The sequence below is a fragment of the Scyliorhinus canicula genome, chromosome 17 (assembly GCF_902713615.1).
Source record: "Scyliorhinus canicula chromosome 17, sScyCan1.1, whole genome shotgun sequence".
In the NCBI taxonomy this organism is placed as follows: Eukaryota; Metazoa; Chordata; class Chondrichthyes; order Carcharhiniformes; family Scyliorhinidae; genus Scyliorhinus; species Scyliorhinus canicula.
In genome coordinates this window covers 95,927,748-95,947,366 of record NC_052162.1, presented here as the reverse complement: position 1 = coordinate 95,947,366, position 19,619 = coordinate 95,927,748, and the positions used below count along the sequence as shown (strand labels likewise).

General features: G+C 52.8%; 1 protein-coding gene across 3 annotated transcripts in view; it reads left to right on the top strand.

Annotated features, from left to right (window-relative positions):
* Positions 1-235: 235 nt before the first annotated feature.
* dock11 (dedicator of cytokinesis 11) overlaps positions 236-19,619 on the top strand; it is a 321,886-nt gene continuing 302,502 nt past the window's right edge. For all 3 annotated transcript variants that reach the window (XM_038774333.1, XM_038774332.1, XM_038774334.1), the window contains exon 1: positions 236-391. In XM_038774333.1, the coding sequence (XP_038630261.1) occupies positions 290-391 (102 nt within the window). In that variant the 5' untranslated portion in view covers positions 236-289. The remainder of the gene's footprint in view (positions 392-19,619) is intronic.

Here is a 19,619-nt window from a genome sequence, read left to right as displayed (position 1 = left end):
ACGTCTGTCTCTCTCTCTCTCTCTCTAACCCCGCGTTTTGTCTGTTTCTCTCTTTCAGTTTCCCTGGAACATTCTCTCTCTCTCTTTGTAACTCCATGTCTGTTTCTCTCGTTCAGTTTCCCTGGGTCACTCTCTCTAACCGTCTGTCTGTCTCTCTCTCTTCGGGTCTCTCTCTCTCTCTCTGTGGGCGGGGTTTTGGGTGGAGCTCTCTCACTCTCTCTCTCTCTGTTCCGGATCTGTGTGTGCTCTCAGTGTGGTTCTCTCTCTAGCCCGGGATTATCTCCGCTCTATGGCTGAGGTTCGGAAATTCACCAAGCGGCTCAGTAAACCGGGGACAGCCGCCGAGCTGAGGCAGAGCGCATCCGAGGCGGTTCGCAACTCGCTGCTGGCGGTGAGTGTCCCACAGTATACCCCCCATCCACCGGGAACACCCTCCCATCCACCGGCACCGAAAATACCTCCCATCCACCGGCACCGGGAATACTCCCTTTCACCGGGACCAGCTCCCATCTGCCAGTCCAAAGGGAGTGGGAATATCATCCGGGACTGGGAACAGTAACCCATCACCCGGGACTGGCTTCCGAGCTGGGTCACTGTCTTTGTCTCTCTCTGTATCTCTCTCAGTCCATCTCTTTCTCTGTCTCCCCATCAGTCTGTCTTTCTCCTGGCTTTGTCTATGTATATCGCTCTCTGCCTCTCTCTCACTGTCTGTGTCTCTCTCTCCCTATCCATCTATCTCCCTGTGTGTTCCCCTCTCTACCTCTCTCTCTCTGTGTCTCCCTCTCTAGCTCTCCCTGTGACCCCTCTGTTCCTTGTCTCTGTGCCCCCTCTCTACCTCTCTCTGTGTCTCCCTCTCTAGCTCTCCCTGTGACCCCTCTGTTCCTGTCTCTGTGTCCCCTCTCTACCTTTCTCTACTTCTCTCTGTGTGTGCCCTCCTCTCAATCTCTCTCTCTCTGTGCCTCCCTCTCAATCTCTCCCTGTGTGACCCCTCTCTACCTCTCTCTCTGTGCCCGCCTCTCAATCTCTCTCTCTGTGCCCCCTCTCAATCTCTCTCTCTCTGTGCCCCCCTCTCAATCTCTCTCTCTGTGTGCCCGCTCTCTATCTCTCTCTGTGTGACCCCCTCTTGATCTGTCTGTGTGCCCCCCTCTTGATCTGTCTGTGTGCCCCCCTCTTGATCTGTCTGTGTGCCCCCCTCTTGATCTGTCTGTGTGCCCCCCTCTTGATCTGTCTGTGTGCCCCCCTCTTGATCTGTCTGTGTGCCCCCCTCTTGATCTGTCTGTGTGACCCCCTCTTGATCTGTCTGTGTGCCCCCCTCTTGATCTGTCTGTGTGCCCCCCTCTTGATCTGTCTGTGTGCCCCCCTCTTGATCTGTCTGTGTGCCCCCCTCTTGATCTGTCTGTGTGCCCCCCTCTTGATCTGTCTGTGTGCCCCCCTCTTGATCTGTCTGTGTGCCCCCCTCTTGATCTGTCTGTGTGCCCCCCTCTTGCTCTGTCTGTGTGCCCCCCTCTTGATCTGTCTGTGTGCCCCCCTCTTGATCTGTCTGTGTGCCCCCCTCTTGATCTGTCTGTGTGCCCCCCTCTTGATCTGTCTGTGTGCCCCCCTCTTGATCTGTCTGTGCCCCCCTCTTGATCTGTCTGTGTGCCCCCTCTCGATCTCTGTCCCCCTCCCGATCTGTCTGTGTGCCCCGCTCTCGATCTCTCTCAGTGTGCCCCCCTCCCGATCTCTCTCTGTGTGCCCCCCTCCCGATCTCTCTCTGTGTGCCCCCCTCTCGCTCTGTCTGTGTGCCCCCCTCTCGCTCTGTCTGTGTGCCCCCCTCTCGCTCTGTCTGTGTGCCCCCCTCTCGCTCTGTCTGTGTGCCCCCCTCTCGCTCTGTCCCCCCTCTCGCTCTGTCTGTGTGCCCCCCTCTCGCTCTGTCTGTGTGCCCCCCTCTCGCTCTGTCTGTGTGCCCCCCTCTCGCTCTGTCTGTGTGCCCCCCTCTCGCTCTGTCTGTGTGCCCCCCTCTCGCTCTGTCTGTGTGCCCCCCTCTCGCTCTGTCTGTGTGCCCCCTCTCGCTCTGTCTGTGTGCCCCCCTCTCGCTCTGTCTGTGTTCCCCCCTCTCGCTCTGTCTGTGTGCCCCCCTCTCGCTCTGTCTGTGTGCCCCCCTCTCGCTCTGTCTGTGTGCCCCCCTCTCGCTCTGTCTGTGTGCCCCCCTCTCGCTCTGTCTGTGTGCCCCCCTCTTGCTCTGTCTGTGTGCCCCCCTCTCGCTCTGTCTGTGTGCCCCCCTCTCGCTCTGTCTGTGTGCCCCCCTCTCGCTCTGTCTGTGTGCCCCCCTCTCGCTCTGTCTGTGTGCCCCCCTCTCGCTCTGTCTGTGTGCCCCCCTCTCGCTCTGTCTGTGTGCCCCCCTCTCGCTCTGTCTGTGTGCCCCCCCTCTCGCTCTGTCTGTGTGCCCCCCTCTCGCTCTGTCTGTGTGCCCCCCTCTCGCTCTGTCTGTGTGCCCCCCTCTCGCTCTGTCTGTGTGCCCCCCTCTCGCTCTGTCTGTGTGCCCCCCTCTCGCTCTGTCTGTGTGCCCCCCTCTCGCTCTGTCTGTGTGCCCCCCTCTCGCTCTGTCTGTGTGCCCCCCTCTCGCTCTGTCTGTGTGCCCCCCTCTCGCTCTGTCTGTGTGCCCCCCTCTCGCTCTGTCTGTGTGCCCCCCTCTCGCTCTGTCTGTGTGCCCCCCTCTCGCTCTGTCTGTGTGCCCCCCTCTCGCTCTGTCTGTGTGCCCCCCTCTCGCTCTGTCTGTGTGCCCCCCTCTCGCTCTGTCTGTGTGCCCCCCTCTCGCTCTGTCTGTGTGCCCCCCCTCTCGCTCTGTCTGTGTGCCCCCCTCTCGCTCTGTCTGTGTGCCCCCCTCTCGCTCTGTCTGTGTGCCCCCCTCTCGCTCTGTCTGTGTGCCCCCCTCTCGCTCTGTCTGTGTGCCCCCCTCTCGCTCTGTCTGTGTGCCCCCCTCTCGCTCTGTCTGTGTGCCCCCCTCTCGCTCTGTCTGTGTGCCCCCCCCTCGCTTTGTCTGTGTGCCCCCCTCTCGCTCTGTCTGTGTGCCCCCCTCTCGCTCTGTCTGTGTGCCCCCCTCTCGCTCTGTCTGTGTGCCCCCCTCTCGCTCTGTCTGTGTGCCCCCCTCTCGCTCTGTCTGTGTGCCCCCCTCTCGCTCTGTCTGTGTGCCCCCCTCTCGCTCTGTCTGTGTGCCCCCCTCTCGCTCTGTCTGTGTGCCCCCCTCTCGCTCTGTCTGTGTGCCCCCCTCTCGCTCTGTCTGTGTGCCCCCCTCTCGCTCTGTCTGTGTGCCCCCCTCTCGCTCTGTCTGTGTGCCCCCCTCTCGCTCTGTCTGTGTGCCCCCCCTCTCGCTCTGTCTGTGTGCCCCCCCTCTCGCTCTGTCTGTGTGCCCCCCTCTCGCTCTGTCTGTGTGCCCCCCCTCTCGCTCTGTCTGTGTGCCCCCCCTCTCGCTCTGTCTGTGTGCCCCCCCTCTCGCTCTGTCTGTGTGCCCCCCCTCTCGCTCTGTCTGTGTGCCCCCCTCTCGCTCTGTCTGTGTGCCCCCCTCTCGCTCTGTCTGTGTGCCCCCCTCTCGCTCTGTCTGTGTGCCCCCCTCTCGCTCTGTCTGTGTGCCCCCCTCTCGCTCTGTCTGTGTGCCCCCCTCTCGCTCTGTCTGTGTGCCCCCCTCTCGCTCTGTCTGTGTGCCCCCCTCTCGCTCTGTCTGTGTGCCCCCCTCTCGCTCTGTCTGTGTGCCCCCCTCTCGCTCTGTCTGTGTGCCCCCCCTCTCGCTCTGTCTGTGTGCCCCCCTCTCGCTCTGTCTGTGTGCCCCCCTCTCGCTCTGTCTGTGTGCCCCCCTCTCGCTCTGTCTGTGTGCCCCCCTCTCGCTCTGTCTGTGTGCCCCCCTCTCGCTCTGTCTGTGTGCCCCCCTCTCGCTCTGTCTGTGTGCCCCCTCTCGCTCTGTCTGTGTGCCCCCCTCTCGCTCTGTCTGTGTGCCCCCCTCTCGCTCTGTCTGTGTGCCCCCCTCTCGCTCTGTCTGTGTGCCCCCCTCTCGCTCTGTCTGTGTGCCCCCCTCTCGCTCTGTCTGTGTGCCCCCCCTCTCGCTCTGTCTGTGTGCCCCCCTCTCGCTCTGTCTGTGTGCCCCCCTCTCGCTCTGTCTGTGTGCCCCCCTCTCGCTCTGTCTGTGTGCCCCCCTCTCGCTCTGTCTGTGTGCCCCCCCTCTCGCTCTGTCTGTGTGCCCCCCCTCTCGCTCTGTCTGTGTGCCCCCCTCTCGCTCTGTCTGTGTGCCCCCCTCTCGCTCTGTCTGTGTGCCCCCCTCTCGCTCTGTCTGTGTGCCCCCCTCTCGCTCTGTCTGTGTGCCCCCCTCTCGCTCTGTCTGTGTGCCCCCCTCTCGCTCTGTCTGTGTGCCCCCCTCTCGCTCTGTCTGTGTGCCCCCCTCTCGCTCTGTCTGTGTGCCCCCCTCTCGCTCTGTCTGTGTGCCCCCCTCTCGCTCTGTCTGTGTGCCCCCCTCTCGCTCTGTCTGTGTGCCCCCCTCTCGCTCTGTCTGTGTGCCCCCCTCTCGCTCTGTCTGTGTGCCCCCCTCTCGCTCTGTCTGTGTGCCCCCCTCTCGCTCTGTCTGTGTGCCCCCCTCTCGCTCTGTCTGTGTGCCCCGCTCTCGATCCCTCTCTGTGTGCCCCCCTCTCGATCCCTCTCTGTGTGCCCCCCTCTCGATCCCTCTCTGTGTGCCCCCCCCTCTCGATCTCTCTCTGTGTGCTGCCCTCTCAATCTCTCTCTGTGTGCCCCGCTCCCGATCACACTCTGTGTGCCCCCCTCTCGCGCTCTATCTGTGTGCCCCCCTCTCGCGCTCTATCTGTGTGCCCCCCTCTCGCGCTCTATCTGTGTGCCCCCCTCTCGCTCTCTATCTGTGTGCCCCCCTCTCGCTCTCTATCTGTGTGTCGCGCTCTCGATCACTCTGTCTTTCTGTGTTTCGCTCTGTCTCTGTCTATCTGTGTACCTTTCTGTGTTTCTGTGGCTGCCTTTGTCTATCTCTCGCTGTCTCTCTTGCTGTGTCTCTTTGTCTTTCTCACTGGCCATGCTTCTTGCCTATGTGTGCCTATCTATCACTGTGTGTCTGTGCCTATCTGTCACTGTGTGTGTGTGTCTATCTGTCACTGCATATGGATGTGTGTGTGTCTATCTGGCACCCTCTGTGTTTTTTTTGGGGGGGGGGGGGGGGGGAAAGTATGGTATTGCCGGGACCACTTTGATTCCTACTTGCTGTAACTATCAGAATGTCACCCAGAACAGACACCAGATTTCATTTTTAAAATGTTTTCTCTACGCGCTAAAAATCAAATGCTTTACATCTGATGGGAATGTTTACACATCCAGCATGACTGCAAGGAACTGCAGCTCTGTGTAGTATGGAGTGAGCTGTAGGCCTGTCATTCATCCCACTTCATCAGACCCAAGAAAATAGGCCAATGTATTTTTTTGAAAACATCAGCTTTCAAGCCGTAAATCATCTCAAGAGTTGTTGCTTGTTGTGGTCTAAATAGATCACTTGTTTTGTTTCAGTTTCACTTAGAAGAATTTTCCATTAACGTGTTGCGACCCTTCGTAAAGGGAAGGAGCACAGATGTGACGGGGAGAGTGGTTATAAATCGACACTGCATTAAGCTAATGAGATCCACTGCCAGTGGGATGTGTACCAGGAGGGCAGCCCAGACTCGTCCCAGCAGTTCTGTGCTTTGCTGAAGCAATGCAGTGGTGTAATTTCCACTTCACACACAGCTGCTAAACTACTTGCACAGTGTGTCTTTCCTCGTTGACCAATAAAATTGTTCCAAGCCTTTGAAAGCATGATTCAGTTGAAAATAGTTTCTCAGCAAGTGGTTCAATGAAGCAGTGCTTAAAAACTCCATTCCCTAGCTACCGATTCCATCCCTCACCCTGGCAATCACCTGAGGTTGAATCAGACGGTTTGCAACCTCGGTGTCATGTACAATCCTGAGATGAACTTTGAGCACATTCCTCGCTATCACTCGAAATGCTTATTTCTGCCTCTGTAATATTTCCCGTACTCACTCCCCTGAAACTAGCATGCCTTCCTTAAGCCCAGGCTTTGAATCTTCCTACGCACTCCTGGCCGGCCTTCCACATTCTACCCTCAGCAAATTTGAGAGGCACGGCAGCACAGTGGTTAGCACTGCTGCCTCACAGGGATCCAGGTGACTGTGTGGAGTTTGCAATTTCTCCCCGTGTCTGCGTGGGTTTCTTCCAGGTGATCTGTTTCCTCCCGCAATTCGAAGATGTGCAGGTTAGGTGGCCATGCTAAATTGGCCATGCTAAATTGCCCCTTAGTGTCCATGGATGTGTAGCTTTTCGGTGGGGTTATGGGGATAGGGTGGAGGAGTGAGCATCTTTTGGAGTATCAGTGCAGACTCAATGGGCTAGATGGTCTCCTTCTGCACTACAAAGATTCCATGGAGATTGTTAAAAATTCTGCTGCTTGTGTCCTTACTCACACCAAGTCCCTGCTCACCCATCACCCCTGTGCTCACTGACCTATGCTGATTCCCAGTTAAGTAACACTCTCATTTTAAGATATCTTGCTTTCAGGTTACTGCATGCCCTCACTCCTCCATATCTCTGTAATCTCTTCCTGTCCCACAACCCTCCAAGATATCTGCCCTCCTCCAATTCAAGCCTTTCTTTTTCTTCCCCTGACTTCCATCACTATCCCGTTGACGGCCATGCCTTCAGCTATCTTGAGTGTCCCAAAGTGCTTTGCAGCCAATGACGCACCCCCTGAAGTGTAGTCCCTGTTGTAATGTAGAAAAATGAGACCATCACATTATGCACAGCAAGGTTCCATGGATTGTAATGAACAGATAATATCTTTTGGTTTTTTTGTTGAGGGAGTGGAATGTCAGCATGGATATGGGAACTGATTCCATGCTGACAGTAGGGGATATAAGGATAATATGTGGAGTCAGGAGAAGACACTGATTCTTCATCGACGGTTGGGACATCCTGAAGTGAGGAGAGGCTCTAAATAAATGCACTCTCTACATTCATTTGAAGGTAGTGTCTGCCATTAAGTGATCAAAACCGAGATGGAGCAGTCAATGTTGCAAATGGAACCCATTCATCAATTTGGGTTGTCACTTCAGAAAAGTACAACATGTGCTTGTTGCTTGTCTAATTAGTACTCTTTGGGCTTAAACTAGTTTCAAGGTCATTCATCTGGCACTGGAAGGTTGACATGAAGCCAGCTGTCCAGAGCAGACTCTGTAATCAGAGGCAGGGAAGTAACTCTCCATTCTCACTGTTAATCAGGCAGAGTCAACATCATTTTGAGGGCCAGCACAGTGGTTAAGCACTGCTGCCTCACAGCTCCAGGGACCCACGTTTGATTCCCGGCTTGGGTCACTGTCTGTGCGGAGTCTATACGTTGTCCCTGTGTCTGCGTGGGCTTCCTCCGGATGCTCCGGTTTCCTCCCTTCAGTCCAAAGATGTGCACATTAGGTGGATTAGCCATGCTAAATTGTCCCTTTGTGTCCAAAAGGTGAGGTGGGGTTACGGGGATAGGGGGGAGGTGTGGGCTTAGGTAGGATGCTCTTTCCAGACTCGATGGGCCGAATGGCCTCCTGAACTGTAAATGCTATGATTCTGTGATGCTATGAAAGGGAAATCATTTTTAATCAATTCATTGGAATTCTTTGAAGAAGGAATGTGTTGTGGATGAAGGAGAACCGTGGATGTACTGTACTTAGATTTCCAAAAGGCATTATATAAAAGTTGCCACATCAAAGGTTACTCAGGAAACTAAAATCTCGTGTTGTAGGGGTTAGCCATATTGACAAAGATTAAAGATTGGCTGGCTAAGATTGGTGGCACAGTAGCACTGTGGTTAGCACTGTTGCTTCACAGTACCTGGGACCTGTGTTTGATTCCTGGCTCGGGTCACTGTCTGGTAGGAGTCTGCACGTTCTCCCCGTGTCTGCATGGGTTTCCTGCGGGCGCTCCAGTTTCCTCCCACAAGTCCTGAAAGGCGTGCTGTTGGGTAATTTGGACATTGTGAATTCTCCTGTGTACCGAACAGGTGCCAGAATGTGGCAACTAGGAGATTTTCGTAGTTACTTCATTGCAGTGTTAATGTAAGTCTACTTGTGACACTTATAATGATTATTATTATTAACCGAAAAGTGAGAGTGGGCATAAATGGGCCATTTACTGATTGATACGTGCAACAAGTGATGTGCCATGGAGATCAATGTTGGGGCTCAACTTTTCACAAGGTACATAAATAACGTGGATGAAGGGACCAATGGTATGGTTGCTAAATTTGCTGGCGACACAAAGCCAGGTAGGAAAGTAAGTTGTGAAGAGGACGAAAGGAGGCCACAAAGAAATATAAATACGTTAAGTCAGTGGGCAAAGATGTGGCAAGTGGAGTATAATGTGGGCAAATGGAGTACAATGTGGGCAAATGTGAAATAGTACATTTTGTCAGGAAGAATAAAAAAATAAGCTATTCTAAATGGTGACATGGGTGGTGTTATGGTTAGCACTACTGCCTTACGGCACCGAGGATCCGGGTTCGATCCCAGCGCAGGGTCACTTACCATGTGGAGTTTGCTCATTCTCGCCATGTCTATGTGGGTCTCAGCCCCACAACCCAAAGATGTGCAGTATAGGTGGATTGGCCACGCTAAATTGCCCCTTAATTTTTTTTTTTTTATAAATGTTTTTATTCAGTTTTCATATTTTATATTGAACAAATTACAAATTGTTAGGAGAGAAAAAGAACAAAAAAAAAACAAACAAACACGCAAAAATTAACATACATATTTACAGGTAAGCATCTTCGTAGTAGTAACTGCGCCCGCCCCCCCCCCCCCCCCCCCCCCCCCCCTCAACATGTTTATTTAGTTTGGTTTTGGGCCTTAGCTAGCCATCGAACCCCCGTACCGAACCTGTAGCCCCCCCCCCCCCCCCTCCCGCTACCTTCCCCCGACTATTCTTCCTCTTGTTCGTTGGCCACAAACAGGTCCCGGAACAGTTGCATGAATGGCTCCCACGTTCTGTGGAAGCCGTCGTCCGACCCTCGGATGGCAAATTTGATTTTCTCCATTTGGAGAGATTCCGAGAGGTCGGACAGCCAGTCCGCAGCTCTGGGCGGTGCTGCTGACCGCCAGCCAAACAGGATTCTACGGCGGGCGATCAGGGAGGCAAAGGCAAGGGCGTCCGCCCTCCTCCCCAGGAATAGATCTGGCTGTTCTGAAACCCCGAAGACCGCCACTATCGGGCATGGCTCCACCCTCACTCCCACCACTTTGGACATAACCTCGAAGAAGGCTGTCCAGTACTCCACGAGTCTGGGGCAAGACCAGAACATGTGGGCGTGGTTGGCCGGGCCTCTTTGGCACCGTTCACATCTGTCTTCCACCTCCGGGAAGAACCTACTCATACGGTTTCTCGTTAAGTGGGCTCTATGTACCACTTTTAGTTGCGTCAGGCTGAGCCTTGCGCACGTGGAGGTGGAGTTGACCCTATGCAGTGCTTCGCTCCAGAGTCCCCACCCTATCTCCATCCCCAGGTCGTCCTCCCATTTCCTTCTTGTTGCGTCCAGTACGGTGTCGTCCCTATCTACCAGTCGGTCATACATGTCACTACAGTTCCCTTTCTCTAGGATACTTGCGTCCAGTAGGTCTTCCAGTAGTGTCTGTCGTGGCGGTTGTGGGTACGTCCTTGTCTCCTTTCGTAGGAAGTTTTTGAGCTGCAGGTACCGTAGCTCGTTCCCCCCAGCTAGCTGAAATTTCTCTGTCAGTTCGTCCAGTGTTGCGATCCTGTCGTCCGTGTATAGGTCCCTGACTGTCAGTGTCCCCCCGTCCTGCCTCCACCTTTTGAAGGTGGCGTCAGTCAGTGCTGGTGTGAACCTATGGTTGTTGCAGATGGGAGCCCTGTTCGACATTTTGGTCAGGCCAAGTTGCTGCCGCAGTTGGTTCCAGGATTGGAGGGTGGCTGTCACCACTGGGCTGCTGGAGTGTTTTTTGGGTGGGGATGGGAGTGCTGCCGTGGCGAGGGCCCGGAGGGAGGTTCCCATGCAGGAGGCCTCCTCCGCACGCACCCACTCAGCCTCTGGCTCCTGGATCCATCCCCTTACTCGCTCGGCTGTTGCTGCCCAGTGGTAGAATTGTAGATTCGGGAGGGCTAGCCCTCCCCTGGTTTTTGTTTTTTGTAAGACCTTCTTTGGGATCCTAGCATTTTTACCCCCCCATACGAACGCCATGATGAGTTTGTCCAGCGCTTTGAAAAAGGCCTTGGGGATGTAGATCGGAATGGATCTAAACAGGAAGAGGAACCTGGGCAGTACGTTCATTTTGATCGTCTGAACTCTCCCCGCGAGGGAGAGCGGGAGTGTGTTCCATCTTTGCAGGTCCTTTTTAACTTCCTCCGTCAGGCTGGTGAGGTTCCATTTGTGGATCCCTTTCCAGTCATGGGCTATTTGGATCCCCAGGTAGCGGAATTTATGTCGGGCTTGATTGAACGGCAGCCCCTTTAGTGCTGCCCCCCCCCCCCCCCCCCCCCCCTTGCGGGTGTACTGGGAAGATCTCACTTTTGCTCATGTTGAGTTTGTAGCCCGAGAAGGCTCCAAACTCTTTCAGGAGCGCGATGATTCCGTCCATGCTGCTTTGTGGGTCCGAGATATAGAGGAGCAGATCATCCGCATAGAGTGAGACTCTGTGCTCTCTACCTCCCCTTCGGATCCCCCTCCAATTTTTTGCTGCCCTGAGCGCGATTGCTAGCGGTTCAATTGCTAGTGCGAACAGCAGCGGGGACAGTGGGCATCCTTGTCTGGTGCCCCTGTGCAGCTGGAAGTATTGGGAGTTGGTATTGTTGGTCTGTACACTCGCCATGGGAGCGTTGTACAGGAGCTTTACCCAAGCGGTGAACCCTGTTCCAAGCCCGAACCGCTCCAGTACCTCTATGAGGTATTTCCACTTGACTCTGTCGAAGGCCTTTTCTGCGTCCAGGGAGACGATCACCTCTTGTGTTCTCTCCCCGGAGGGGGTCATTATCACGTTCAGCAGGCGCCTGATGTTCGCGGTAAGCTGTCTACCTTTGACAAAGCCCGTCTGGTCCTCTGTGACCACCTCAGGTACACAGTCTTCTAGCCTCTTGGCTAGGATTTTGGCCAGTATTTTGGCGTCTGCATTCAGCAGAGATATGGGTCTGTATGACCCACATTCCGTTGGGTCTTTGTCTTTCTTAGGTATCAGCGAGATTGAGGCCTGTGCTAACGTGGGTGGCAATGTGCCCCTAGCTAGCGAGTCTGTGAACATCTCCCGCAGGTGCGGGGCCAGCGCTGTCGCAAATTTTTTGTAGAAGTCCGCCGGGAATCCGTCCGGTCCCGGCGCCTTCCCCGCCTGCATGGAGCTAATGCTGTCCATGATCTCTCCCAGTGCTAGTGGTGCTTCCAGATCCCGTTTTCTGCCCTCTCCCACAACTGGTATGTCCAGTCCGTCAAGAAACCGGTTCATCCCAGCCTTCCCCGTTGGGGGCTCTGAGGTGTACAGCTCTTGGTAGAAGGCCTTGAAGGTTTTGTTAATCCTCTCTGGTTCTGTTTCCAACGTGCCTCTGGTATCTCTGATTTGCGCAATTTCTCTGCTGGCTGCCTGCTTTCTCAGCTGGTGGGCCAACAGGCGGCTGGCTTTGTCTCCGTGTTCGTATAGGGCCCCGCGTGCCTGGCGGAGTTGGTGTACTGCTTTCCTGGTGGAGAGCAGGTCAAAGTTCCTTTGTAATTCTTTCCTCTCCGCCAGGAGTTCTACGGTCGGGGCCTCGGAGTATTTATGGTCTACCTCCAGTATGGAGTCGACCAGCTTCTGCCTAGCCACCCTTTCCTCCCTATCTCTTTGCGCTTTGTAGGCTATGATTTCCCCTCTTAGTACGGCCTTAAGCGCTTCCCAGAACGTGGAGGGTGAGACCTCCCCGTTTTGGTTGATCTCAGTGTACTCCGCTATGGCCCGCGCTATCCTTTCGCTGAAGGCCTTGTCAGCTAGTAAGGCACCGTCCAGCCTCCATGTGGGGCGCTGGGCCCTTCCCGTCTCTAGCCGCACATCCATGTAGTGTGGAGCGTGGTCTGATATCACAATTGCGGAGTATTCCACCTTGTCTATCTCTGGAAGCACCGTTTTCCCCACCACAAAGAAGTCAATTCTGGTGTACACGTTGTGTACTGGGGAGAAGAAAGAGAATTCTTTCTCCCCCGGGTGGGCGAATCTCCAGGGGTCTACTGCTCCCATCTGCTCCATATAGTGACTGAGTTCCCTTGCCATGTTTGAGGTTTTCCCCGTTCTGGGGTTTGATCTGTCCGTCGTTGGGTCCTGTACACAGTTGAAGTCCCCCCCCATGATTAGTCGGTGCGTCGCTATGTCCGGGATTTCTGCCATGGTCTTTTGGATGAAGCTCGTGTCGTCCCAGTTGGGCGCATACACGTTAACTAGGACTACCGGCGCCCCATCCAGGGCCCCGCTGACCATGACATACCGTCCCCCTGGGTCCGTAACCGTCTTTGTCGCCCTAAACATTGTCCTCTTGCCAATCAGGATCGCCACCCCCCTGGCCCTTGCCCCATAACAGGAATGATAGGTTTGTCCCACCCAGCCCTTTCTTACCCGCAGTTGGTCCTGCTCCCTCAAGTGCGTCTCTTGGAGGAAGACTATGTCGGCCCTCATGTTTCTAAGGTGGGTGAGGACTCTAGATCTCTTCACTGGGCCATTAAGTCCCCTTACGTTCCAGGTGACTATTCTGGTGGGGGGCTTCTGCCCCCTTGCTCCTGTGGGGTTAACCATATTTGTCCGGTGGACGCGCCCCTGCCCTCTGGGGTTTCCCTTTGTTAGGGGGCCGTCCAGGATGTCCACTATCACTGCTCTCCCCATGCGGTCGGGTCCCTGCGCTCCGGGGTTCCCCCTTGTCCCGGGGACACCCGCCATGGCCGTCCACTGTGTGTCCGCCACGCGGGTAGTCCCCTGCACTCCGGGGGGCCCCTTCACCCACAGACCGTACTGGGTGGGTGTTTGCAGCAGTTCCCTGTTTAATTGCCCCTTAATTTAACAAAAATTATTCAGTACTCTTAAATTTATTCTTTAAAAACATCTAAATGGTGAGAGACTGCAGAGCTCTGAGATGCAGAGGGATCTTGGTGTCCTCATACATGAATGCTGGTTTGCAGATACAGTGGAGAGGGGTGGGTGGAATTCTCCCGGGGCTGCGATGCCCTGGGGGCTTTAAATACCCCCCCCCCAGCTGGGAATCCTGCTGGTGTGCAAGTACTGAGAAATGGGGACCTGTAGTTTGCACTCCAAAGGGTGGCAACGGAGTGAGTAGCCTCCTTACAATTACCGCCAGGGTGCCAAGGAGGCTAGTTCATGTGAGATGGGGGTCAGGGAGTCTTCTGCTGGGCTGGAGGGGTTCAGATCAAGGGTCTTTCCTGGGGTTGGAAATATATTGCCGTTCCCTCACCGTTGCTTGGTCAAAAGCCTCGAACCGCCTCCCTAACAGAACCCTGGGTGTACCTACACCAAATAGACTGCAGCAGTTCAAGAATGCAGCTCATCGCCATCTGCTCAAAGGCAATTATAGAGATGCTGGCTTTAGCCACCGATACCCACTTTTATAAAAAGTCAGCCTCCGTGTTTTGGCCGTCCATCAGCACTCCCTTTGAAAAGAAGTTTTGAATTCAGGGTATTTTTTTCATTACAGGCTAACGTCAGGCAGTAAGAAGTGATTGCCAGATTTTTCTTTTTAAAAAAAATTGTTATTGTAGGTTTTGGTCTGGAGTAGCGACTGCCAATTTATGATTTAAACTTGTGAACTTTCGGTGAAAGTAAATAACTCCTGCTTGGCTTTGATTTGAACTGAAGACTCGTGGCAATGGGTAGTGACTGAGCTTGTGTTTGTGGTGGGCTAGGCTAATTAGCCTTCAGAATTGGGACATTGACTGAACACACATGTCTCTGTCAATGTGTTGTGAGCAAGGAATCGTCCTGGATTGAATTTAGATACTGACTCCAGTGGAGTAGCTGTGCCCTTTTTGAATATGTGCAAGAGATGTTGGCCCTTTAATCATCTGTACAGATGTGCCCAGAAACAGTGGTTAGCTGAGGAGGTTATCTGTTGAATGTTGCCCTCGGGGAATCCTCAGATCTTACTAGATCTCTCCACAATGACTGACAGCGAGAATACTCAGGGGGCCAGCATGCGTGACGTCAGCAGTTGATGAGAGATTTAGTTTTACTTCTGGCTGCAAGTTTTATCTCTGGCTATTGGCCGTTCTTGCGGTACTTGATTACCCCGATGGCTGGGTTAGATGTTAGCTGTTGCCAGGAGAGTAGCTGCAAGACTTTCATAAATTAGTCTTTGGAATTACACTTACTATACTGTGGCTTCCGAGTGGGCCCTCTAATATGCATCAACCTCTCTACAGGCCGCGGAATGTCCGGGTAATGCACGGCCGCACAACCTTCTCTCCAGAGGGATTAATAAATTCTCTTTCCATTGAAGATAATCTTTATCAGCAGAAAATGCATTTGCCAATCAACAAATTGACTTCCTTTGATGGTATTCGGTTAGCAATTGCAGGAACGAAAGTGTATCCTTAGAGAGGGATGATTTTGGACCATATTTTTAGAGAGATAGCAATCTGATACCTTCACAGCCAGAATAAATTAAAAAGCAGTCTGTTACTTTGTTCTGTGGAAAATAAAGAGGAAACAGTGGACTCTCAAGAGCCCTTCTGTCACAATTGCCTTTAAACCCTCCCTCCTACCAGGGTAGCATATTATGAGCTGGTTGTTTTATGGAGAAAAGAGGCTTATGCTGGCCATGTTGACCAATCAAGGGCTCCAGAGATCTTACACAGTAAAACAAGTCGCGTGTCAGTGCTTCCCACTGACTGCGCAGAGGGGCTGACTCGAGCAGCATGTTAATACATAGCCACTTGACCTTTGGGTCAACGCCTTTTGAGATCAGCGAAATGAGCTTAACCTTTAGCTAACTGACCTACGTTGCGAAGCATCATCGAGACAGCTTTATTTTTAATAAACATTTGATTGAAGTATTTTTGGTATTACAACAACAAAATAAACAATGTACGTGAATCTATAAACAAAGTGCAAAAGCCGTCTCCCTCCCTTACAGGTCCCACCTTTATTAACCCCCTACTCTGAGCTAAACTAACACCACCCCCTTCTGCTGACGATTACTTTTTCGCAAAGAAGTCGACGAACGGTTGACACCTCCGGGTGAACCCTAACAGTGACCCTCTCAGGGCAAACTTGATTTTATCCAAACAGAGAAAGCTAGCCATGTCCGATAGCCAGGTCTCCGACTTCGGGGGCTTTGAGTCCCTCCAAGCTAATAGTTTCCGTCTCCGGGCTACCAGGGAAGCAAAGAACATCTGCCTCTTTCTCCAACTGGATTCCCGGATCTTCCAACACCTTGAAAATCTACTCAATGCATCCGCCCATAGACCATCCTCTATCTCTCCTCCCAGCTTCTCCTCCCACTTGCGTTTCAGCTCCTCGGTCTGCTTCTCCTCTGACCCCATAAATTCCTTGTAAATGTCAGAGACGCTCCCTTCTCCTACCCACCCTCTGGAAACTACCTGTCCTAAGCCCCCTCGGTGGTAGGAGTGGGAAGGATGACACCTGTCTACGTAGGAAGTCCCACACCTGCGGGTACCTGAATTTGTTTCCCCATATCAACCCAAACTTCTCCTCCAGCGCCCTCATACTGGGAAAGCTCCCCTCTATAAACATATCCCCCCATTCTCTCTGCCATATCCGGAACCCCCCATCCATACTTCCAGGGGAAAACCGGTGATTATTACAGATTGGGGACCAGACCGATGCTCCCTCTGCTCCCACATGTCTTCTCCATTGCCCCCAGACTCTCAGGGCCATCACCACCAAGGGGCTGGTGGAGTATCGTGCCGGCGGGAACGGCAGAGGCGCAGTTACCAACGCCCCCAGACTGGTGCCCTTGCATGAAGCCACCTCCATACGCTCCCATGCCGACCCTCTCCCCCCCCCCCCCCCCCACCACCCACTTCCTGATCATGGCGATATTTGCCGCCCAGTAATAGTTACTAAAATTTGGCAGCGCCAGCCCGCCCTCTCCCCGACTCCGCTCAAGCATTACCTTCCTTATTCGCAGGGTCTTGCCCGCCCAAACAAAGCCAGTGATCACTTTGTTGACCCGTTTTAAAAAAAGAACCGCGGAATAAAAATGGGGAGACATTGGAACACAAACAGGAATCTCGGGAGGACTGTCATCATCACTGTCTGCACCCTCCCAGCTGGTGTCAATGGAAGCGCGTCACATCTCCGAAAATCGTCCTTCATTTATCCTTAATTTATACATCCGGTCCCATTCCAGTGCCACTTGAATGCCTAGATACCTAAAGCCTCCCCCTACTAATCTAAACGGCAGCTCCCCCAATCTCCTCTCCTGTCCCCTCACCTGGACCACAAACATCTCACTTTTACCCATATTTAGCTTGTACCCCGAAAACTGGCCAAATTCTCCGAGAATCCTCATGATTTCTTCCATCCCCGTTATTGGGACCGATGCATACAGAAGCAGGTCACTTGCATAGAGCGAGACTCTGTCCCCCCTGCCCCCCCCCCCCCCCCCCCCAGGACCAGCTCCTTGAGGCTCTCAGAGCAATTGCCAATGGCTCTATAGCTAGCGTGAACAACAGTGAGGGGACATCCCTGTCCTGTCCCCTGGTGCAGTCTAAAGTAGTCCGATGTTGGCCTATTTGTCTGTACGCTTGCCACAGGAGCCTGAAACAGCAACCTGACCCAGTCAATAAAGCCCCGCCCAAATCTGAACTGTCCCAGTACCTCCCACAGATATTCCCATTCTATCTGATCAAAAGCCTTCTCTGCGTCAATTGCGACCACTACCTCCACCTCCCTACCTTCCGGGGCATCATGATCACATTTAACAGCCTTCTTATATTGGCCACCAACTGCCTACCCTTAACAAACCCCGTCTGGTCCTCACCAATAACGTCCGGAACACAATCCTCAATCCTGGAGGACAAACTTTTGGCGTCTACATTCAACAAGGATATTGGCCTGTAGGACCCACACAGCTCCGGGTTCTTGTCCCGCTTCAGGATCAGCGAAATCATGGCCTGTGACATCGTCGGGGGCAGTACCCCACGCTCCCTTGCCTCATTGAACATCCTCATCAATAACGGTCCTAATATCCCTGAGAACCTTTTTATAGAACTCCACTGGGTACCCGTCTGGCCCTGGGGTTTTACCTGACTGCACGGCCTTCAGACCCTCCACTATCTCTTCCAACCCGATCGGGGCCTCCAGCCCTTCTACTGGCTCCCTATCCACCTTTGGGAAATTCAGCCCCCCCAAGAAGTGCCTCATCCTCTCCAGCCCAGGTGGGGGCTCCGACCCATACAGCCTACTGTAAAAATCCCTAAATGCCTTATTCACCCTTGCTGAATCTCCAACCAGGTTCCCATCTCCATCATTTACTTTCCCTATCTCCCTGGCTGCTCCCTCTTTCTAAGCTGCTGTGCAAGCACCCTGCTGGCCTTCTCTCCATACTCCTAGATCACCCCCTCGCCTTTCTCAGCTGAAATGAATGAAAAATGAAAATCGCTTATTGTCACGAGTAGGTTTCAATGAAGTTACTGTGAAAAGCCCCTAGTCGCCACATTCCGGCGCCTGTCCGGGGAGGCTGGTACGGGAATCGAAACGTGCTGCTGGCCAGCTTGGTCTGCTTTAAAAGCCAGCGATTTAGCCGAGTGAGCTAAACCAGCTGCCCCACCGCCCTCCCTGTGGTTAACAAGTCGAACTCCGTCTGTAGCCTCCGCCGTTCCCTTAAAAGCCCTGCCTCTGGGGTCTCCACATACGTCCTGTCAATCTGAAGTATCTCCTTTACGGATGATCCCAGGAATGGTAGGCCTAACATACGATGAACGTCTGGGGATCGTGGGATTATATTCATTGGAGTTTAGGAGGTTGAGGGGAGATCTAATAGAAACGTACAAGATAATGAATGGCTTGGATAGGATGGACGTAGGGAAGTTATTTCCATTAGCAGGGGAGACTAGGACGCGGGGGCACAGCCTTAGAATAAAAGGGAGTCACTTTAGAACAGAGATGAGGAGAAATTTCTTCAGCCAGAGTGGTAGGTCTGTGGAATTCATTGCCACAGAGGGCGGTGGAGGCCGGGACATTGAGTGTCTTTAAGACAGAAATTGATAAATTCTTGATTTCTCGAGGAATTAAGGGCTATGGGGAGAGAGCGGGTAAATGGAGTTGAAATCAACCATGATTGAATGGTGGAGTGGACTCGATGGGCCGAATGGCCTTACTTCCACTCCTATGTCTTATGGTCTTATGGTCTTTACCAGTTGGTCCATCTCTGCCATCATCTGAGCAGAAACACCAGGCTGACCACATTCCAGTACTTTTGGCGATGTTTTCGTTCACATCTTATTGCAAACTGAGTTTCCCTCCTGAGGTGGGTGGACAAGATAACATGCCATGTACTTTGAAGAAAAGCAGGAGAGTATCCTCTGTGTCCCAGCCAATATTCATCCCAACAGGAACATGTTTATCTGGGCAGCATCATATTTCTTGTTTGTGGGAACTTACTGTGTTCATATTGGCTGTGACATTTTCTCCATTACAACGGTTGTTATATTACGATGTTGTAATATGTATATTGCTCTTTTTGTCTAGCCGAATTGTTGAAACGTAGACATAGTTATGTACTGGGAGTTATGTAATGGGAGTTATGTACAGAAATGGGAGTTATGTACAGACCTCCTAACAGTGGTCAGGACCAGGGGCGCAACATGTACCGGGAAATAGAAAAGGCATGTCAGAAAGGCAAGGTCACGGTGATCATGGGGGACTTCAATATGCAGGTGGATTGGGTAAATAACGTAGCCAGTGGATCCAAAGAAAAGGAATTCATGGAATGCTTACAAGATGGCTTTTTGGAACAGCTTGTCATGGAGCCCACAAGGGAGCAGGCTATTCTGGACCTAGTGCTATGTAATGAACCAGACTTTATAAAAGATCTTAAAGTAAGGGAACACTTAGGAAGCAGCGATCATAATATGGTTGCAGTTTGAAAGAGAGAAGGCAAAATCGGATGTAATGGTGTTACAGTTAAATAAAGGTAATTACGAGGGCATGAGAGAGGAACTGGCGAAAATCGACTGGAAGCAGACCCTAGTGGGGAAGACAGTAGAGCAAAAATGGCAGGAGTTTGTATGCATAATTGAGGACACTGTACAGAGGTTCATCCCCAAGAAAAGAAAGATTATCCGGGGAGGGATTAGACAGCCATGGCTGACAAAGGAGGTCAGGAAATGTATCAAAGAAAAAGAGAGATCCTATAAAGTGGCCAAAAGCACTGGGAAATCAGAAGATTGGGAAGGCTACAAAAACAAACAGAGGTTAACAAAGAGACAAATAAGGAAGGAGAGGATCAAATATGAAGGCAGGCTAGCCAGTAATATAAGAAATGATAGTAAAAGTTTATTTCAATACATAAGAAACAAACGACAGGCCAAAGTAGACATTGGGCCAATTCAAACTGATTCCGGAAGG